The sequence below is a fragment of the Nerophis ophidion genome, linkage group LG22 (genome assembly GCF_033978795.1).
Source record: "Nerophis ophidion isolate RoL-2023_Sa linkage group LG22, RoL_Noph_v1.0, whole genome shotgun sequence".
Taxonomy (NCBI): Eukaryota; Metazoa; Chordata; class Actinopteri; order Syngnathiformes; family Syngnathidae; genus Nerophis; species Nerophis ophidion.
In genome coordinates, this window is record NC_084632.1 from 8,494,431 (window position 1) to 8,518,508 (window position 24,078).

Sequence of the window (24,078 nt, forward strand, 5' to 3'; positions counted from 1 at the left end):
GGTATATTTAGTAGGATTTTATTTAACTTTTCACTGTGTTTATTCAAAAATATTAAATAATTAAAATCAACGGTGTCCTGCATTATTGATCTTTGAGGGCTTTATTTGCTAAATAAAGGAACTCTCCTGAAGGAATCAATAAAGTACTATCTATCTATCTAAATACTGCATATATCAGTTTTACTATAAAAAACAAAGTTGTCTTTGACAGAAAAGGCATAAAACCTTATTTGTTTTACTTTATATCAAACTCAAGTTGATATAGAGATTTACTGTAAGCATTAAATAAATACAAAAATAATAATTTGACTTATTTTAACATTTTAGTGACTGAGACCCTCTATGCTCACCAGGAGCCCTAAGGATTAAAAAAAAAAATCCATATATTTTGTTATGGTTTGAAAATGAAAAATATCAAAATGGCCCCCGCATGCTTAAATTTTTCCGTTCGCGGCCCTCTGTGGAAAAAGTTTGGACACCCCTGACTTATTGGCACCCTTCTGTTTGATGCAGTCATGCCAAAAAAATAGAACCCGTTATGGACAATTAGTTGCCAAGTTCCGCATCAATGTTTTGCTTGAAGGCGGCCATGTTTTTCAATCATCCATCCATTTTCTACCGCTTGTCCCGTTCGGGGTCGCAAGGGGTTCTGGAGCCTATCGCATCTGCTTCGGGCGTTGAGATAGACGCACCCTGGACAAGTCACCACCTCATCACAGATAGACAACATTCACATTCACACACTAGGGACCATTTACAGTAGTGTTGCCAATCAACCTATCCTCAGGTGCATGTTTTCAACCAATCTTGTTCAAATTTTGCTCACGTGTGCTAGTCAGCTCCTTTAAAGGTGTAAGGTGTGTAGCAAATTTGGTGATCATGGTGCTAAAGAAGAATGAGTGGCTTTCTTGTCGCCATCTTATGGCATCATTGTGGTCATACTACAGCTCGAAATGGGCGTCAAAATGCTAATTTCCACCAAGAGTTGTTGTGTCCATTGTTAACATGGTACTAAAATTGCTGTACTGTACTTATTGGTATGATTGGATATAGTTTTCTAAAGGTTGAAGGCGAGACTGATTAACCTTCGTCTTGTGTTTTAGTTTTTAAATGCATAAAAACACCACATACATTTATTTTTTTGCATCAAAGCTTTTTGACTTTGTCAGGAACCTCTTTGTCAACAAAATAAAACATTTTAATTTTTTTCACTAAATTATAAAATGTTCTGGGAAAAAAATATGCCCTTGGTGTTGTTAGGGTCGGTTTCGACCCGGTTATAAAAATAAGATGATAAAGCAATGATAAGAGCCAAAACTAAACACACTGACAGCCAGCTCCTCTCCCAATCATGTGAGCTTTAGTGGATTCTCATTTTACCTTGTTATCCTGTACAAAAACAAACAAAAGACGGACACTAAAAGTGTCACTTTTTGCCACTCTGATTTTGTTTTTTTATTAGTTTTGGAACTAGTAATCTATTTCTCTTGGTTTCATTTGCTTGATTGGTTGTTTGTTTGATGTTGGATTTCTGTTGCTGAAAAAAATACTTTTTAGCCTTTTTCTTGAAGTAAATATATATGGGTCGAAATTGACCCGTAACACCATAGATGTTACTATAGTTAAAATGAAAAAATAAACAAAACACATTTATTTAAGAGATGTGTTCTAATACCCCTTAGTAATAGTTAGGTAACACAACAACCTTTTTTTATTTATATGATTCTCTTGAGGTTCGTTTTACCATTTTTAAAAATTGAAATCGAGGGGTATACTGACAAAAAAAGGCCCAATGGCCCAAACCAAAAATATTAAAACCAATATTTTCAAGGATAAGGAAGCCTAACAAGGTAACCAAGAGATGAGAAACAAATTGGATGATGGATAATTTTTTTTTGTGTATTTTACAGCTGATTTAAAACATGGGTCAAAACCGACCCGCTAACATAAGAGATGGTAACAGAAAGCTAACACAAGAGGAAGGTTAAGAAAAAACATTAGGACCGCTCCATGGTATTTTGTAAATTTCTAGCACCCCCTATGGCAGGGGTGTCAAACTCAAATCCAGAGTGGGCCAAAATTTAAAACTGAACAAAGCCGCAGGCCAAGGTTGTACAAATTAACCTTTTAATAGGGACCCAAACAAGTTTTGCATTGAATATTGAACAAGCAAGGCTTATATAACTTTATAGTGACATGCAAAATCGAGTTTCAAATAATAATAATAATTAAAAATATCAATGGCATATCAAATAAAACCTAAATACTAATTTAATGCCTCTTTTCTATTTGCAGCATTCTGAGGTAAATATCAAAATATATTGTAGCGTCCCGAAAGAGTTAGTTCTGCAAGGGGTTCTGGGTATTTGTTCTGTTGTGTTTATGTTACAGTGCGTTTGTTCTCCCGAAATGTGTTTGTCATTCTTGTTTGGTGTGAGTTCACAGTGTGGCGCATATTTGTAACAGTGTTAAAGTTGTTTATACGGCCACCCTCAGTGTGACCTGTATGGCTGTTGACCAAGTATGCCTTGCATTCACTTATGTGTGTGTAATAGCTGCATATATTTTGCGAGTGGGCCTGCACGCTGTTTGTATGGAAGAAATGCAGACGTGACGACAGGTTGTAGAGAATGCTAAAGGCAGTCGCCCTCAATATTGTTGTCTGGGTGGAAATCCGGAAAATGCTTGCCCCGGGAGATTTTCGGGAGGGGCACTGAACTTCGGGAGGATAGGCAAGTGTGAGAAATTGAGGTGTTACAGCGGCACCGCTGCTGTGTAATAACGGCGGGCCAGCTGTAATGTTAATTTGATATTCCCTCAAGGGCCAAATTCAATTACAAGGCGGGCCAAATTTGGCCCGCGGGCCAGAGTTTGACACCCATGCCCTATGGGTTGTGGTCAAAGTGCTATGGAGGACATGCGAGCATAGACGTAATACGGATAAACTCAAAGTTGTATAATGATCAGACAAATGGTGAAAGACTTATGGGTGATTAGTTGCCAAGCTCCACGTCAATGTTTGCTTGAAACCGCCCGTGTTCTTCAACCAATCTTGCTCAAAACGCGTACACAGGTTTTTGTTGGTCCCTTGAAGGTATGTATCAAATTTGGTAATGATAGTGTGAAAGAAGAAGAGTGCATGTTTGTTTTTTTTTGCTCTGATTGCTGAGAAGGTGGAAATAATTATAATCTAAAGAGGTTTATTAAAAGCCTACTGAAACCCACTACTACCGACCACGCAGTCTGATAGTTTATATATCAATGATGAAATATTAACATTGCAACACATGCCAATACGGCCTTTTTAGTTTACTAAATTGCAATTTTAAATTCCCCGCGGAGTTTCTTGTTGAAAACGTCGCGGGATGATGATGCGTGACGTCACCGGTTGTTGTGAACATCTTCTTCCACCACCGATCACGGCTAAAAGTCGTCTGCTTTATTCGCATAATTACACCGTATTCTGGACGTCTGTGTTGCTGAATCTTTTGCAATTTGTTCAATTAATAATGGAGACGTCAAAGAAGAACGATGTAGGTGGGAAGCGTTGTATTGCGGTTGCCTTTAGCAACACAAACACAGCCGGTGTTTCCTTGTTTACATTCCCGAAGGTGAAGCTTTACTATGGAACGGAGGGGTCAAGCGAACATGGTTCTCTACCACATGTCAACCGGCAGGTTTTGGTGAGAAAATTGTGGTAATATGTTGGCTCTTACTGTAGACATGAGCGGAGCTTGCGTCGTTCCTCGTGCACCTGTGAAAGAGGCAGCTGCAGACACTCTTGCCTCCTTCGACCAGCCGCCCCCGAACGTGGGATGCTTCCACCGTGGAGGAGGGGGAAAAAAAGCTCAGCCTGGCCCAACCGGCTGCCTTCGCTTCGCCTCGTCGAGAAACGTGGCTTCCCTCAGAGACACTGGCAGTCACCACACCCTTGGCCACACCCCTCCGACTTTTAGGTACAACTCTATTATCTCACTAAAACACTAGTAACGCAATAAGCAGATAAGGGATTTTCTGGAAATATCCTCGTAAATGTGTCCAATAACATCTGAATCGCTCCCACTGCCCTGTCTTTTAAAAAAAAAAATGTTTGTAGTCCTTCACTCTCACTATCCTCATCCACAAATCTTTCATCCTCGCTCAAATTAATAGGGGAATCGTCGCTTTCTCGGTCCGAATCGCTCTCGCTGCTGGTGGCCATGATTGTAAACAATGTTCAGATGTGTGGAGCTCTACAACCCGTGACGTCACGCGCACATCGACTGCTACTTTCGGTACAGGCAAGGCTTTTTTATTAGCGACCAAAAGTTGTGAACTTTATCGTCGATGTTCTCTACTAAATCCTTTCAGCAAAAATATGGCAATATCGCAAAATGATCAAGTATGACACATAGAATGGACCTGCTATCCCCGTTTAAATAAGAAAATCTCATTTCAGTAGGCCTTTAAGACTGCCCCATGGTCATTTTGTAACTGACGTTTTTAGCACCCTCTATAGGTTGTAGTGCTTTGGAAAACATGCCAGTATACATGTATGTAATATAAATATCCTCAAAATGCATAATCATTAAACAATGTATAACTTACCAGGTTGCGCATTAATGTTTTACTTGAAGGCGGCCATGTTTTTCAACTAATTTTGCAAAAATCTTGCACACAAGTGCTTGTCAGTCCCCCCAAAGGTATCTAGCAAATTTGGCACTGGTTGAGCCTACACCCTAGGGGTACATTCGTTATTTTGTACGGTCTGTTGATCCGTGTGAGGAATTTTAACTTATAGGTCAAATCTGGGGCCGCCATGTTATTTGTCGGAAACAGAATACTACGGGCATCACATTAAAGATGTACGTTTTGGATTTTCATCCTTTTGTGTGCAGCGGTTCTGGAGCAGAAGAGTGAGCAAACACCAACATGTTTTTAACCTCAAGGCTATGGCAACAGTGGAAAACTTTGGAAAGTCAAACTGTGCCACTCGGGAAGGATTTGTTTGCCAAAGGTCAAGTTTGTTCTGTTGTTTTCTCGCTATATTATTGCTTGGTTGTTTTTACATTTTTACAACTAAAAAGAGAAGCGTTGTCACGGACCAGGCTAATTAACCCAAAAATGAATATAGATGAATAAAAGTTACCGTAAAACCATGATTGATAACCACACTTTGATAAAGTCATGGAATGGTGGTAACATACTTGCCAACCTTGAGACCTCCTTTTTCTGGAGGTAGGGGGCGTGGTTAAGAGGGGAGGAGTATATTTACAGCTACAATGAAGGATCACTAGCGCCCTCTACCACCAGGAGGCGGGATTAATTTAATGACTCATATTTGACAGACACAGCTATGGTATTGTGACGGTCTCAAGCCGTCGTCTTGCGGGTTCCCAGGACCACCAAGGAAGGACATGGCTTGAGCATTTTGACTTTGTTTATTTTTCAATAAAACCTCAGTCCAGGTCGTTCTTCCGCTCCTCCTCTCCGCTCGCTCGCCGTCTCCTCGCCGCGTCTCCTCCAGCGTGCCCTGCCTGTCTGTCGGACCGTCTGCTCCACAGGTATATTGATAAAACATAGCTGCTTACTGTTTTTTTTTTAGCATACCGGTATTCAATAGCTTGGACCTTAAATCCTACTGAATAGCCCTTAATCTTCTTCCCTTTATGCGATTTCAAATTACCGGTATTGAAATCAGCCTCCTCCATTTTGATAATGACTACAGGGGAAATGACCCGGCGGTAATACTAAGCATGCGCTAATTATTTTGCGAAGCGAGTTTGACCGGGCAGTAATTCAAGGCAGGCGCATACTATATGCCCGGCGGCAATTCAAGGAAATACGATATTTGCTTGCACGTTAGTTACATTGCCTGAGTTGTTTACATAAGTTAGTTGAAAAATCGTGATTCGGATGTGAATCTTTTCCACCACTTGTGGCAGTAATGACAATATTCATCAATAAGAAGAAGTCATAAAAGTCATAGAGAAGTTTCTTAAGCGCATAAAATGTGACTAAAGTTGTGAAGCTTTCATTCGTCTTAGAATTTTATTGATGGTTTAGTTAAGAAACATATATTTATTATGAATTTTGTTAGAATGTATTTATTCTCACACTGCGAACTTGTATGTAAAGGTATTTTTCCTCAGTTTTTCCAAGTAAATATTGGATTTAATATTTATTATTGTAATCAGCCTGAGTTTTTTTGACTTGATAACAATGTTTATGATGAACACGTCCTTTCATATAATTCGATATCCTGTCCAACTGTAAGTAGGTCATTTATAGTTAATGAATACGATTCAAATCAAGATGACTAATTCAGTTGTTTACGTAAGTGAATTGAAAAATAAAGCTGATGTAGATCCACGCGGTTTCCTCTACTTAACATCCATAGAAAGCTTAGAATCCTCTTAAATATATTACACCACATACTGTACATTATATTACTTTAATTTATTTTCACGTAGAGAAAACACATTTTTAAGGTGTGGCGACTTTTTTTTGTCGTAGTAGCGACTTCCTTGTTCATGTACGGAATCCAGTCAACTTCCTTTGTTTGCACTTTATCAAACTGCGCAGGCAAGTGACTTTGTGTGTTTATACTAGAGTATGATAAGGATCAAATTTTACTTGCAGTGTAAACAGTCAGCTGGAAAAAAATCTGATTTCGAAAAAATCCGATTTGGGCCACTTTGGCCTGCAGTGTAAACGTAGTCCAAATCCTGGAACTTTAGAGGGGAACATTATCACCAAACTTATGCAAGCGTCAATATATACCTTGATGTTGCAGAAAAAAGACGATGTATTTTTTTAACCGATTTCCAAACTCTAAATGGGTGAATTTTGGCAAATTAAACGCCTCTCTGTTTATCGGTATTTTAGCGATGACGTCAGAACGTGACGTCACCGAGGTAATACAGCCGTCATTTTCATTTTCAACACATTACAAACACCAGGTCTCAGCTCTGTTATTTTCCGTTTTTTCGAATATTTTTTGGAACTTTGGAGACATTATGCCGCGTCGGTTTGTTGTCGGAGGGTGTAACAACACTAACATGGAGGGATTCAAGTTGCACCACTGGCAAGAAATCTGCCGCCAGACCCCCATTGAATGTACCAGAGTGCCTGCACATTTTACCGGCGATGCTAAGACAGACATGGCACAGAGACGTATGGATAACTTGCAGATGCATTTGCAACGATTAAGTCAACGAAATCACAAACGTGAGTTTTGTTGATGTTGTTGACTTATGTGCTAATCAGACATATTTGGTCACGGCATGACTGCCAGCTAATCGATGCTAAAATGCTATGCTAATCAATGCTAACATGCTATTTACGCTAGCTGTATGTACATTTGAAACTAGATACCCACATTTAATGCGAAACAATCACTTACCAATCGACAGATTTAAGTTGCTCCAGTGTCACAAGATGCGAAAGTCCTGATCGTTTGGTCCGCACATTTTACCGGCGATGCTAATAAGGCAGCCATGCTATGGGCCACTTCATTAGGTACACTCATGCTATGGCCGAATAGCGTCAATAGCTATTCACTCAATAGCTTCAATTTCTTCTTCAATTTCGTTTTCGCTAACTGCCTTCATACTATAACCATCTGTTTCAATACATGCGTAATCTGTTGAATCGCTTTAGCCGCTGAAATCCGAGTCTGAATCCGAGCTAATGTCGCTATATCTTGCTGTGGTAACCGCCATGTTGTTTGTATTGGCAGCACTGTATGACGTCACAGGGAAATGGACAGTCGCATCGCAAATAGCGAAAACCAAGAACTTTAAAGCTTTATTTAGGGATATTCCGGGAGGTGTAAAATTTAGAAAAAAACTTCGAAAAATAAAACAAGCCACTGGGAACTGATTTTTATTGTTTTTAACCCTTTTGAAATTGTGATAATGTTCCCCTTTAAAGGCCTACTGAAACCCACTACTAGCGACCACACAGTCTGATAGTTTATATATCAATGATGAAATATTAACATTGCAACACATGCCAATACGACCTTTTTAGTTTACTAAATTGCAATTTTAAATTTCCCGCAAAGTGTCTTGTTGAAAACATCGCGGAATTATGACGCGTGACGTCACTGGTGGTAGCGGACATGTTCTTCCAGCACCGCTCACGGCTAAAAGTCGTCTCTTTTCATCGCATAATTACACAGTATTCTGGACATCAGTGTTGCAAAATCTTTTGCAATTTGTTCAATTAATAATTAAGACTATAAAGACGAATGCTGTTGGTGGAAAGCGGTGTATTGCAGCTGCCTTAGCAACACAAACACAGCCGGTGTTTCCTTGTTTACATTCCCGAAGATGAAGCTTTACTATGGAACAGAGTGGTCAAGCGAACATGGTTCCTGACCACATGTCAACCGGCAGGTTTCGGTGACAAAATTGTGGTAATAAGTCGGCTCTTACCATAGACATGAGCGGAGCTTGCGGACTCTCTTACCTCCTCCCACCGCAATCACTGGTGGTCACTACACCCCTCCGACTTTCAGGTACCATATAATCCCACTCAAACACTATTAACACAATAAGCAGATAAGGGATTTTCTGGAATTATCCTAGTAAATGTGTCTAATAATATCTGAATCGCTCCCACTGCCCTTGCCTCTTTTTTCCTTTTATTCCTTCACTCTCACGATCCTCATCCACAAATCTTTCATCCTATCTTAAATTAATGGGGAAATCGTCGCTTTCTCAGTCTGAGTCGCTCTCGCTGCTGGTGGCCATGATTGTAAACAATGTGAGGATGTGAACAGCTCTACAACCCATGACGTCACGTGCACATCGTCTGCTACTTCCGGTACAGGCAAGCCTTTTTTATTAGCGACCAAAAGTTGCAAACTTTCTCGTCGATGTTCTCCACTAAATCCTTTCAGCAAAAGTATGGCAATATCGCGAAATGATCAAGTATGACACATAGAATGGACCTGCTATCCCCGTTTAAATAAGAAAATCTCATTTCAGTAGGCCTTTAAATACGCAGGCTTAATTTCTACATGGCCGCTGCAATAGAGTGAACATGAGAGCGGTGGTGTGTGAGTGCTGAGATCTGCTAAGTGTAATTCCAAAGTTGACTATGTGCATTTGTTAAAAAAACATAAAGGTTAAATTAATAAATACAAACTTTAATTTTTCAACAATTTCCCCTGAAATACGCATTGAGGCTATAAAGCATGGGTGTCAAATTCTGGCCCGCGGGCCAAATGAAATTTGGCCCTTGAGGCAATATCAAATTAACATTAGAACTGGCCCGCTGGTATTATACAGCGGCGGTGTCGCTGTAACACCGCATTCACCGCTAATACTCATACTTGCTAAACCCCCCGCAGTGCCCTTCATGAAAATCACAGGGGTCAACCATTCTCCCAAATTTCTCCCGATTCCCACCTGGACAACAATATTGGGGGCGTTCCTTAAAGGCACTGCCTCAAGCGTCCTCTAAAAACTTTCGTCACGTCCGCTTTTTCTACGGCCTAGTCACATGATATATGTGGCTTTTACACACACATACACGCTAATGCAATGCAAGCTTGGTCAACAGCCATACAGGTTACACTGAGGGTGGCCGTATAAACAACTTTAAGACTGTTACAAATATGCGCCACACTGTGAACCAACACTAAACGGGAATGACAAGCACATTTCGGAGAACATCCCCACTGTAACACAACATAAACACATCAGAACAAATACACAGAACCCCTTGCAGTGCTACCTTTTCCTGGGCGCTACAATATAAAAATGTATTATTAGCCTGTGGGAAAAGTTTATTTTGATATTTACCCGAGAAGGCTGCAAATAGAAAAGAGGCATTCAATTTCTATTTCAATTTGATTTGATATGCCATTGATATTTTGAAATGATTAGTATTATTTGAAACTCGATTTTGCATGTCACTATAAAATTATATAAGTCTCGCTTGTTCAATATCCAATGCAAAACTTGTTTGGGTCCCTATTAAAAGGTTAATTTGTTCAACCTTGGCCCGCGGCTTTGTTCCGTTTAAAATTTTGTCCGACTCTGTATTTGAGTTTGACACCCCTGCTATAAAGTGTTTTTTCTTTTTATCCCATTACTCCATTAATGGAGGCAAACTAATGGATAGTCGGGACCCAGGATGGACCGCTCGCCTGTATCGGTTGGGGACATCTCTACGCTGCTGATCCGCCTCCGCTTGAGATGGTTTCCTGTGGACGGGACTCTCGCTGCTGTCTTGGATCCGCTTGAACTGAACTCTCGCGGCTGTGTTGGAGCCACTATGGATTGAACTTTCACAGTATCATGTTAGACCCGCTCGACATCCATTGCTTTCGGTCCCCTAGAGTGGGGGGAGTTGCCCACATCTGAGGTCCTCTCCAAGGTTTCTCATAGTCAGCATTGTCACTGGCGTCCCACTGGATGTGAATTATCCCTGCCCACTGGGTGTGAGTTTTCCTTGCCCCTTTGTGGGTTCTTCCGAGGATGTCGTAGTCGTAATGATTTGTGCAGTCCTTTGAGACATTTGTGATTTGGGGCTATATAAATAAACATTGATTGATTGATTAGTGGATTGATTAAATAATCCATAATGTCCAGATTTTTGACTGCTACTGTACATATTCTGTAGTTCCCCGACCATATAAGGTAAATAATTGAGGATCCAAAAGCAGTACTTTTAATAATTCCACCCCCAGTGACAACCCCTTAAAGGTTCAATGATTTCTCTGAGAGCCGTCCACGGCTTTTAATTTGTGTCAAGTTAGCTGGAGAGCTTTAGAGCCGATGGAAATACATAAACTGTGGTCCTCCAGCTGCGTGAAGTATCAATTAAGGCCACGCTCATTTGTCTAACCCTCATCGCCACGCCGCGCCACCTCGCCGCTGTTTTGACATTCACGCCTCACGCCGTGCGACCACATTTACCATACAAATAGGAATTTACTGTGGAAATGACATCTCTTGTGTTTCCAAGCTACAACGCTGGCAGGATACTCGGCAATGTCTTATGTCGCTATCAGCATTCCAGCACCCGCACTTCCTCTCGTGACCCCCCGCCTGCAGCTGCGAGGTAACAAGGGTCTACAGCAGGGGGGTCGAACTCAAATACAGAGTGGGCCAACATTTAAAACTGAACAAAGTGGCGGGCCAAGGTTGAACAAATTAACCTTTTAACAGGGACCCAAAAAAGTTTTGCATTGAATATTGAACAAGCAAGCCTTATATAACTTTATAGTGACATGCAAACTCGAGTTTCAAATAATAATAATAATAATTAAAAAAATGTCAATGGCGTATCAAATAAAATTTTAATAAAAATTTAATGCCTCTCATAACTTTTATGGACAGAATTTCTAGGCGCAGTCAAGGCGTTGAGGGGTTCCGGTTTGGTGACCGCAGGATTAGGTCTCTGCTTTTTGCAGATGATGTGGTCCTGTTGGCTTCATCTGACCGGGATCTTCAGCTCTCACTGGATCGGTTTGCAGCCGAGTGTGAAGCGGCCCGGAATGAGAATCAGCACCTCGAAGTCCGAGTCCATGGTTCTCGCCCGGAAAAGGGTGGAATGCCATCTCCGGGTTGGGGAGGAGACCCTGCCCCAAGTCGAGGAGTTCAAGTACCTAGGAGTCTTGTTCAGGAGTGAAGGAAGAGTGGATCGTGAGATCGACAGGCGGATCGGTGCGGCGTCTTCAGTAATGCGGACGTTGTATCGATCCGTTGTGGTGAAGAAGGAGCTGAGCCGGAAGGCAAAGCTCTCAATTTACCGGTCGATCTACGTTCCCATCCTCACCTATGGTCATGAGCTTTGGGTCGTGACCGAAAGGATAAGATCACAGGTACAAGCGGCTGAAATGAGTTTCCTCCGCCGTGTGTCGGGGCTCTCCCTTAGAGATAGGGTGAGAAGCTCTGTCATCCGGGAGGAACTCAAAGTAGAGCCGCTGCTCCTTCACATCGAGAGGAGCCAGATGAGGTGGTTCGGGCATCTGGTCAGGATGCCACCCGAACGCCTCCCCAGGGAGGTGTTTAGGGCACATCCAACCGGTAGGAGGCCACGGGGAAGACCAAGGACACGTTGGGAAGACTATGTCTCCCGGCTGGCCTGGGAACGCCTCGGGATCCCCCGGGAAGAGCTAGACGAAGTGGCTGGGGAGAGGGAAGTCTGGGTTTCCCTGCTTAGGCTGTTGCCCCCGCGACCCGACCTCGGATAAGCGGAAGAAGATGGATGGATGGATGGCTAATGCCTCTTTTCTATTTGCATCCTTCTCAGGTAAATATCAAAATAAACTTTTTCACAGGCTAAAAATAAATTAGAAAATAAAATAACAATAATCAATGAATCAAGCATTAATGTGTTGAAGTAGCAAGAGAAAGTGCACAAATAAAACGTCAGTTTGCTTAGCTGATTTGCTTTAACACTAAATATGGAAAAAGCAACATTTATATATGCAAAATTTTAATAGTGGTGGTACCGGAGGGTGTATATTGTAGCGTCCCGGAAGAGTCAATGCTGCAAGGGACTCTGGGTATTTTGTTTATGTTGTGTTACAGTGCGGATGTTCTCCCGAAATGTGTTTGTCATTCTTGTGTGTCTTGGGTCCACAGTGTGGCGCATATTTGTAACAGTGTTAAAGTTGTTTATACGGCCACCCTTAGTGTGACCTGTATGGTTGTTGACCAAGTATGGCTTTCATTCACTCGTGTGTGTTTAAAAGCCGCATATATTATGTGATTAGGCCGGCACGCTGCTTGTATGGAGTAAAAAGCGGACGTGACGACAGGTTGTAGAGAACGCTTTAAGGCACGCCCCCAATATTGTTGTCCGGGTGGAAATCGGTTGAAATTCGGGAGAATGGTTTCCTCGGGAGATACTTGAGAGGGCACTGAACTTCGGGAGTCTCCCGGGAAAATCGGGAGGGTTGGCAAGTATGAGTATTAGCGGGGAATGCGGCTGTATAATACCGGCGGGCCAGGAGGGGGTCCGGTCCGATCCGGTGGCCATGTACTGCTCGCCTGTGTATCGGCTGGGGACATCTCTGCGCTGCTGATCCGCCTCCGCTTGGGATGGTTTCCTGCTGGCTCCGCTGTGAACGGGACTCTCGCTGCTGTGTTGGATCCGCTTTGGACTGGACTCTCGCTACTGTGTTGGATCCATTATGGATTGAACTTTCACAGTATCATGTTAGACCCGCTCGACATCCATTGCTTTCCTCCTCTCCAAGGTTCTCATAGTCATCATTGTCACCGACGTCCCACTGGGTGTGAGTTTTCCTTGCCCTTATGTGGGCCTACCGAGGATGTCGTAGTGGTTTGTGCAGCCCTTTGAGACACTAGTGATTTAGGGCTATATAAGTAAACATTGATTGATTGATATTTTGATATTGCCTCAAGGGCCAAATTAATTTACACGGCGGGCCAAATTTGGCCCCCGGGCCCGAGTTTGACACCTATGGTCTACAGGAAGGCATGAAAGGCAAGCTGCGGCTGTGCGGTTTGCGCCGTCAACCCCATCCCTCTCATCCAGCTCTTCCTCGCCGTGTTCCTGAGAGAGCTCCAAACCACATCTTAATGTACGGGCAGGCGTCCCAGGGCGAGAGGCGCGGTCTGCGGCGGCGCTCCTATGACCCGCTTTCTTTTCAACCCCGCCGGGGACCGCAACACTACGCACACATTCTGTCATCGCTAGATGCGATTTCCACCGCCCAGTCAAGTTGGCAAACACTTTGGTGCAATAACAACCTGCCAGTCTGACACATTCGACCTAAATACTTGGTAAACATGTGGTCTGCAGAATAAAAGTGAACATTTTTTTCAAATCTGTTACACACTTGTGAAGCCCTTTGAGGCAGTCGGGATTAAGGGCTATACAAATAGTGACTGATGGATGTTTTTTATAGCAAAAGATAAACAGAAGGGCGTGATCTATTTGGAAAAATTTAACTACATTCTACCTTACTTGGCATGTCTTAAAACTAACCACAGTGAAGACGGAAGGTAAACAAAATGGAGATTTGAAAAGTGTTGTGAATATGTTGTCTCTCAGAAAGCGAAATAGGCCCTCTAAAGCAGTGGTTCTCCAATGGGGGTACGCGTACCCTTGGGGGTACTTGAAGGTATGCCAAGGGGTATGTGAGATTTTTTTAAAATATTCTAAAAATAGCAACAATTAAAAAATTCTGTATAAATATATTTATTGAATAATAAATATATATACGTGTGTGTGTGTTTGTGTGTATGCGCGTGTGCGTGTGTGTGCTTTCTAAACAATAAAAAAGACCAAATATTTTGTGATAATAAATAATATTGTTGACGATGTACAGCTTTTGTTCTTGGTATGGTTATAGTGGATATTTGTGTAAACTCAGCCATGGCATTTGTTTAGCAACAATTCAAAAATTCTGTATAAATATATTTATTGAATAATAAATATATATACGTGTGTGTGTGTGTATGCGCGTGTGTGTGCTTTCTAAACAATAAAAAAGACCAAATATTTTGTGATAATAAATAATATTGTTGACGATGTACAGCTTTTGTTCTTGGTGTGGTTATAGTGGATGTTTGTGTAAACTCAGCCATGGCATTTGTTTACATTGAGGAGCGCCAGCTTGCTGTTATCCGTCCATCCATTTTCTACCGCTTATTCCCTTTTTGGGTCGCGGGGGGGCACTGGCGCCTATCTCAGCTACAATCGGGCGGAAGGCGGGGTACACCCTGGACAAGTCGCCACCTCATCGCAGGGCCAACACAGATAGACAACATTCACACTCACATTCTGTTAGCGGTGAGCTATTGCAGTGGTTCTTAAATGGGGTTAAGCGTACCCCTGGGGGTACTTGAAGGTATGCCAAGGGGTACGTGAGATTTTTGAAAAATATTCTAAAAATAGCAACAATTCAAAAATTCTGTATAAATATATTTATTGAATAATACTTCAACAGAATATGAATGTAAGATCATAAACTGGGAAAAGAAATGTAACAATGCAACATTCAGTGTTGACAGCTAGATTTTTTGTGGACATATTCCATAAATATTGATGTTAAAGATGTATTTTTTTGTGAAGAAATGTTTAGAATTAAGTTAATGAATCCAGATGGATCTCTATTACAATCCCCAAAGAGGACACTTTAAGTTGATGATTACTTCTATGTGTAGAAATCTTTATTTAGAATTGAATCAACAAGTTTTTAGTTATTTGTATATCTTTTTTTTTTACAAATAGTTCAAGAAAGACCACTACAAATGAACAATATTTTGCACTGTTATACAATTTAATAAATCAGAAACTATTGACATAGTGCTGTATTTTACTTTTTTTAATCTCTTTTTTTTCCGACCAAAAATGCTTTGCACTGATAAGGGGGTACTTGAATAAAAAAAATGTACATCACTGAAAAAAGTTTGAGAACAACTGCCCTTACCTGGCATGTCTTAAAACTAACCATTGTGAAGATGAAAGGTAAACAAAATGGATATTTGAAAAGTGTTGTGAATATGTTGTCTCTCAGAAAGCGAAATAGGTCCTCTAAAGCAGTGGTCCCCAACCACCGGGCCGTGGCCCGATTGGTACCGGGCCGCCGAAGAATTTTTAATTCATTTTTATTTAAAAAAAAAAATATATATATATATATATATATATTTTTTTTTTTTTAAATTTAAAAAATATATATATATATATATATATATATATTTTTTTTTTTAAAATTTTTTTTTTTTTTTTTTTTTTTTTTTTTAAATCACGGTGGAAGAGGGGTTAGTGCGTCTGCCTCACAATACGAAGGTCCTGCAATCCTGGGTTCAAATCCAGGCTCGGGATCTTTCTGTGTGGAGTTTGCATGTTCTCCCCGTGAATGCGTGGGTTCCCTCCGGGTACTCCGGCTTCCTCCCACTTCCAAAGACATGCACCTGGGGATAGGTTGATTGGCAACACTAAATTGGCCCTAGTGTGTGAATGTGAGTGTGAATGTTGTCTATCTGTGTTGGCCCTGCGATGAGGTGGCGACTTGTCCAGGGTGTACCCCGCCTCCCACCCGATTGTAGCTGAGATAGGCGCCAGCGACCTCAAAAGGGAATAAGCGGTAGAAAATGGTTGGATGGATGGATATTAAATCAACATGAAAAACACAATATACACTTACAATTAGTGCACCAACCACAAAAACCTCCCTTTTTCATGACAAAAAAAAAGAAAAAAAAAAAACATCAATATTTATGGAACATGTCCACAAAAAATGTTCCATAAATATTGATGTTAAAGATGTATTTTTTTGTGAAGAAATGTTTAGAATGAAGTTGATGAATCCAGATGGCTCTCTATTACAATCCCCAAAGAGGGCACTTTAAAGGGGAACATTATCACAATTTCAAAAGGGTTAAAAACAATAAAAATCAGTTCCCAGTGGCTTGTTGTATTTTTTGAAATTTTTTTCCAAATTTTACCGGTCTCGGAATATCCCTAAATAAAGCTTTAAAGTGCCTTATTTTCGCTATCTTCGAAACCACTATCCATTTCCCTGTGATGTCACACACAGCTGCCAATGTAAACAAACAATGGCAATAGCACAGCAAGATATAGTGACATTAGCTCGGATTCAAACTCGGATTTCAGCGACTTAAGCGATTCAACAGATTACGCATGTTTTGAAACGGATGGTTGGAGTATGAAAGTATTGAAGAATAAACTGAAGCTATTGAGCGAATAGCTATTGACGCTATTAATAGCCATAGCATGGCCGAATAGCTGCGTTAGCATCGCCGGTAAAATGTGCGGACCAAACGATCAGGACTTTCGCATCTTTTGACACTGGAGCAACTTAAATCCGTCGATTGGTAAGTGTTTTTTTCGCATTAAATGTGGGTGGAAGGAAACGTAATATAGTTGCAAATGCATCTACAGGTTATCCATACATCTCTGTTCCATGTCTGCTTTAGCACCGCCGGTAAATAGCATGTTAGCATCGATTATTGTAGCATGTTAGCATCGATTAGCTGGCAGTCAACATCAACAAAACTCACCTTTGTGATTTCGTTGACTATCGTTGCAAATGCATTTGCATGTTATCCATACATCTCTGTGCCATGTCTGCCTTAGAATCGCCGGTCAAATGCGGAGACACTCTGGCACATTCAATGGGGGTCTGGCGGCAGACACTTTGGCATCTTCGGGCCAGTGGTGCAACTTGAATCCCTCCCTGTTAGTGTTGTTACACCCTCCGACAACACACCGACGAGGCATGATGTCTCCAAGGTTCCAAAAAACAGTCAAAAAAACGGAAAATAACAGAGCTGAGACCCGGTGTTTGTAATGTGTAGAAAATGAAAATGGCGGGTGTGTTACCTCGGCGACGTCACGTTCTGACGTCATCGCCTCCAGCGCGATACACAGTAAGGCGTTTAATTCGCCAAAATTCACCCATTTAGAGTTCGGAAATCGGTTGAAAAAATATATGGTCTTTTTTCTGCACCATCAAGGTATATATTGACGCTTACATAGGTCTGGTGATAATGTTCCACTTTAAGTTGATGATTACTTCTATGTGTAGAAATCTTTATTTAGAATTAAATCACTTGTTTATTTTTCAACAAGTTTTTAGTGATTTGTATATATATATTTTTTTACAAATAGTTCAAGAAAGACCACTACAAATGAGCAATATTTTATATAATTTAATAAATCAGAAACTGATGACACAGTGCTGTATTTTAATTCTTTATCTCTTTTTTTTTTTTTCCCCAACCAAAAATGCTTTGTTCTGATTGGGGGGTAATTGAATTTAATTGAATGGGATGGCGTGGCCCAGTGGGAGAGTGGCCATGCGCAACCCAAAGGTCCCTTGTTCAATCCCCGCCTAGTACCAACCTCGTCACGTCCGTTGTGTCCTGAGCAAGACACTTCACCCTTGCTCCTGATGGGTGCTGGTTAGCGCCTTGCATGGCAGCTCCCTCCATCAGTGTGTGAATGTGTGTGTGAATGGGTAAATGTGGAAGTAGTGTCAAAGCGCTTTGAGTACCTTGAAGGTAGAAAAGCGCTATACAAGTACAAACCATTTATCATTATTTAAAAAAAATGTTCACAGGGGGTACATCACTGAAAAAAGGTTGAGAACCACTGCTCTAAATACTAGACCAGGGACGTCCAACATGGTTCAATCCGTCCTGCGAGATGAGTTTGCTGAGTATAAAATTAAGCTGCATTTTCAAATGAAAGAAACTGCTGTTCTCAATGTGTCCACTGGATGTCGCAATAGCAATTCTGTTAGGCAAGCAAATAGTGACAGTACATGGCAAACCCAGAGTTTGACCTATAAGTAAAAATTCCTCACGAATCAACAGACCGTAAAAAATAAGGAATGTAGCTTTTAGGGTGTAGGCTCAACCAGTGAGTATCTACCAACTTTGGTAGGTACCTTTTGGGGGACTGGCAAGCATGTGTGTGCAAGATTTTGGCAAGATTTGTTGAAAAACATGGCCGCCTTTAAGCAAAACATGGATGCGAGACCTGGCAACTAATAGATTGTTTAATGATTATGCAACTGTGAGGATATTTGCATACTAGCATGTTTTCCAGAGCACCACAATCTACACGGTAAAGTGACGCTTTAAAAGAAACACTTCAAATGCTGCGTGAGACTCTGCACGTTAATATACAAACCCCGTTTCCATGTGAGTTGGGATATTGTGTTAGATGTAAATATAAACGGAATACAATGATTTGCAAATCCTTTTCAACCCATATTCAGTTGAATATGCTACAAAGACAACATATTTGATGTTCAAACTGATAAACATTTTTTTTCGTGCAAATAATCATTAACTTTAGAATTTGATGCCAGCAACACGTGACAAAGAAGTTGGGAAAGGTGGCAATAAATACTGATAAAGTTGAGGAATGCTCATCAAAGACTTATATGGAACATCCCACAGGTGTGCAGGCTAATTGGGAACAGGTGGGTGCCATGATTGGGTATAAAAGCAGCTTCCATGAAATGCTAAGTAATTCACAAACAAGGATGGGGTGAGGGTCACCACTTTGTAAGCAAATTGTCGAACAGTTTTAGAACAACATTTCTCAACGAGCTATTGCAAGGAATTTAGGGATTTTACCATCTACCGCCCGTAAAATCATCAAAAGGCTTAGAGAATCTGGAGAAATCACTGCACGTAAGCAATGATATTACAGACCTTTGACCCCTCAGGCGGTACTGCATCAAAAACCGACATCAGTGTGTAAAGGATATCACCACATGAGCTCAGGAACACTTCATAAAACCACTGTCAGTAACTACAGTTGGTCGCTACACCTGTAAGTGCAAGTTAAAACTCTACTATACAAAGCCAAACCCATTTATTTACCAACAACACCCTGAAACGCTGCTGGCTTCGCTGGACCCGAGCTCATCTAAAATGGACTGATGCAAAGTGGAAAAGTGTTCTGTGGTCTGACGAGTCCACATTTCAAATCATATTTGGAAACAGAGGACGTGGTGTCTTCCACAACAAAGAGAAAAATAACCATTCGGATTGTTGTAGGCGCAAAGTTCACCAGCCAGCATCTGTGATGGTATGGGGGTGTATTAATGCCCAAGGCATGGGTAACTTACACATCTGTGAAGGCACCATTAATGCTGAAAGGTCCATACAGGTTTTGGAGCAACATATGTTGTCATCCAAACAACGTTATCATGGACGCCCCTGCTTATTTCAGCAAGACAATGCAAATCCACGTGTTACAACAACGTGGCTTCGTACTAAAAGAGTGCGGGTACTTTCCTGGCCCACCTGCAGTCCAGACCTGTCTCCCATCGAAAATGTGTGGCGCATTATGAAGACTAAAATACGACAGCGGAGACCCCGGACTGTTGAACGACTGAAGCTCTACATAAAACAAGAATGGGAAAGAATTCCACTTTCAAAGCTTCAACAATTAGTCTCCTCAGTTCCCAAACGTTTATTGAGTGTTGTTAAAAGAAAAGGTGATGTAACACAGTGGTGAACATGCCCTTTCCCAACTACTTTGGCACATGTTGCAGCCATGAAATTCTAAGTTAATTATTATTTGCAAAAAAAAAAGAAAGTTTATGAGTTCGAACATCAAATATCTTGTCTTTGTCGTGCATTCAACTGAATATGGGTTGAAAAGGATTTGCAAATCATTGTATTCAGTTTATATTTACATCTAACACAATTTCCTAACTCAAATGGAAACGGGGTTTGTGTCTTTAAATAAATATATTTAGAAAGCTATTCTCTTTAATGTGTTCTCCTGGCTAGAATCGGGTCAGTGGTCGTCTTGGAAAAAACACAACAACTTTGTCTTGCAGAAGTCGAGCAACCAAGATGATAGATTGTTCTCATTTGTGTTGCTCGCACATTGTTTTCACATCATTTAAATGTCAGCTCGGCTTTAAAAGAGGAGCTGATAAGAAGTAACAAGGCTTGATTTAGATTGCACGTTGAGTTGATTTTGGAATGTAAAAGCATTGTGGGAAATATTCTGTACATGTTTGCTTTGGCAGGAACACCTTTTCCCTTGCTGTGTTGTCTCCACCATCATAATCTTTCCAAATGATTATCTGCATGTTCTCCTAACATCCCCGGCTTCCCTTTTTGCTCCATTTTCTTCAGGACAATGCCCTCGTTTGGGGGAGGGGTTTGCTAATGGCCACAACTGTGAGTGCTCATTTATTCTGTTTCCTTACAGCATTTGTCCTTCGCATCGTCTAACAGCTGCTGTCACGCTCGCTAACAATGGAACTTATCATTTCTGTGTTTTGGAACAGCCGTCTTAAATGATCAGGCAGGTTTCTGATCAATAGAATCTTGTGGTGCAGTTGCTAATCAAAGATTAGAGCAGGGTTGTCCAAAGTGTGCAGCCAGCAGCTTATTTTCTAGTCTAGAAATACTATTTAAAAAAAATAATAATAATGAAGTAGAATAAAAGAGCAAATAACGGATGGATCAGATCAGTGGTTCTCAACCTTTTTGCAGTGATGTACCCCCTGTGAACATTTTTTTTATTCAAGTAGCCCCTAATTAGAGCAAAGCATTTTTGGTTGAAAAAAAGAGATAAAGAAGTAAAATACAGCACTATGTCATCAGTTTCTGATTTATTAAATTGTAAAACAGTGCAAAATATTGCTCATTTTTAGTGGTCTTTCTTGAACTATTTGGTAAAAAAAGATATAAAGATCCATCTGGATTCATGAACTTAATTCTAAACATTTCTTCCCCAAAAAATAAATCTTTAACATCAATATTTATGGAATATGTCCACAAAAAATCTAGCTTCCAACAATGAATATTGCATTGTTGCATTTCTTTTCACAGTTTATGAACTTACATTCATATTTCCTTGAAGTATTATTCAATAAATATATTTATAAATGATTTTTGAATTGTTGCTATTGTACCATGAATTGATTGTGGACCCGGACTTAAACAAGTTGAAAAATTTATTGGGGTGTTACCATTTAGTGGCCAATTCTACGTAATATGTACTAAACTGTGCAATCTACTAATAAAAGTTTCAATCAATCAAGCAATGCTATATTTAGAATATTTTAAATATTCTCACGTACCCCTTGGCATACCTTCAAGTACCCCCATTTGAGAACCACTGCTTTAGAGCACTAAACCTGCAGAAAATATTTTTCTCAGGTTTCTCTTTGCTTACATTTTCACACTTTGTACTATTTTGTTATACTGTATTAAGCATTTCTTACATATTCCTTATTTTTGCACCTTCATTTTAGGAGTGTTCAATGTGACTTTACAATTTTGTTGTTGTTGTTTGTTTTCCATGATTGTGTTGACATTTCCTTTCCTTTTTGCCTCCATAGTTCACAGGGCATTATAACCAGAGTAGGGCTTTCCCCATACCAATATTATGATACCAAAATGTATTTTGATACCTTTCGATACTTTTCTGAGTAAAGGGGGTCACAAAAAATGGCATTACTGGCTTTATGTTAACAACAAATCTTAGGGTACATGAAACCTGTTTATTATTTTAATTTAGTCCTTAAAGGGGAACATTATCACAATTTCAAAAGGGTTAAAAGCAATAAAAATCAGTTCCCAGTGGCTTGTTTGATTTTTCGATGTTTTTTTCAAAATTTTACACCTCCCGGAATATCCTTAAAAAATGCTTTAAAGTTCTTGATTTTCGCTATTTGCAATACGACTGTCCATTTCCCTGTGACGTCACACAGGGCTGCCAATACAAACAACATGGCGGTTACCACAGCAAGATATAGCGACATTAGCTCGGATTCAGACTCGGATTTCAGCGGCTTAAGCCATTCAACAGATTACGCATGTATTGAAACAGATGGTCGGAGTATGGAGGCAAATAGCGAAAACGAAATTGAAGAAGAAATTGAAGCTATTGAGTGAATAGCTATTGACGCTATCCGGCCATAGGGTGGGTGTCCCTAATGAAGTGGCCCATATCATGGCTGCCTTATTAGCATCGCCGGTAAAATGTGCGGACCAAACGATCAGGACTTTCGCATCTTGTGACACTGGAGCAACTTAAATCCGTCGATTGGTAAGTGTTTGTTTCGCATTAAATGTGGGTATCTAGTTTCAAATGTACATACAGCTAGCGTAAATAGCATGTTAGCATCGATTAGCGTAGCATGTTAGCATCGATTAGCTGGCAGTCATGCTGCGACCAAATATGTCTGATTAGCACATAAGTCAACATCAACAAAACTCACCTTTGTGATTTCGATGACTTAATCGTTGCAAATGCATCTGCAGGTTATCCATACATCTCTGTGCCATGTCTGTCTTAGCATCGCCGGTCAAATGTGAAGACACTCTGGCACATTCAATGGGGGTCTGGCGGTATATTTCTTGCCAGTGGTGCAACTTGAATCCCTCCCTGTTAGTGTTGTTACACCCTCCGACAACACACCGACGAGGCATGATGTCTCCAAAGTACCAAAAAATAGTCGAAAAAACGGTAAATAACAGAGCTGAGACCTGGTGTTTGTAATGTGGAAATGAATATGGCGTGTGTGTTACCTCGGTGACGTCACGTTCTGACGTCATCGCTACAAGACCGATTAACAGAAAGGCGTTTAATTCGCCAAAATTTACCCATTTAGAGTTCGGAAATCGGTTAAAAAAATACATGGTCTTTTTTCTGCAACATCAAGGTATATATTGACGCTTGCATAGGTTTGGTGATAATGTTCCCCTTTAGATAAAATGTTGAACATACGAGACAACCTGTCTTTTAGTAGTAAGTAAACAAACAAAGACTCTTAAGTAGTCTGCTGACATATGCAGTAACATAATGTGTCATTTACACACCTATTATTTTGTACACATTATAAAGGGCGAACTGTAAAAATGGATTATTACTATTACTGTTAATATCTGCTTATTTTCTGTTTTAACATGTTCTATCTACACTTCTGTTAAAATGTAATCACTTATTCTTCTGTGGTTTGGATACTTTTCATTAATTTTGGATGATACCACACATTTAGGTATCGATCCGATACCAAGTAGCTACAGGATCATACATTGGTCATATTCAAAGTCAGTTAAAAAAAGGAAGACAGATTTTGGAATTATAAAAAATATGGATGTAATCATAGTAGTATCGACTAGATACGCTATTGTACTTGGTATCATTATAGTGGATGTCAGATGTAGATCCCCCCATGGTGTTTGTTTACATTCAGGGATGCTAGCTTACTGTTAGCGGTGAGTTAGTGTATCCTCCTACGGTGTGTAGTGAAGCATGTTTAGCTATTCCTCGTCCTGCAGTGATAATGTAACTTGTAAGAAACTTACTTTATTTGTTGCTATAGAGGCGAGGATTCGTGATTTTGAAGTAGTTAAAACACTGCCGATGGATGTTAGCTGCCAGCGAGCTAGCCATGTCTTGAAGTACATCCCTTCCTGAGGGTATTTCGGTGTTATAACTTCACCTTTATCTTCATGTTGTACACCAAAATGTGTTCGTTCTCCCTTTTCTGTCTACACGCTGTGTCTGCTTGTAAGTACTCTGTGTGTGTGCGCTGCCCAACATGCTCCTCTGCTCGTCAAACCAGCAATGTCACCACGTGACGTCATG

At 40.5% G+C, this 24,078-nt stretch overlaps 1 protein-coding gene across 4 annotated transcripts in view; it reads left to right on the forward strand.

Moving 5' to 3' along the window:
- tle2a (TLE family member 2, transcriptional corepressor a) overlaps nt 1-24,078 on the forward strand; it is a 164,506-nt gene that overhangs the window by 24,379 nt on the left and 116,049 nt on the right. For 2 of the 4 annotated variants that reach the window (XM_061883192.1, XM_061883193.1), the window contains exon 2: nt 20,610-20,654. The exons of the other annotated variants lie outside the window; for them this stretch is intronic. In XM_061883192.1, coding sequence (XP_061739176.1) covers nt 20,610-20,654 — 45 coding nt within the window. The remainder of the gene's footprint in view (nt 1-20,609; nt 20,655-24,078) is intronic. 4 annotated transcript variants of the gene reach the window in all.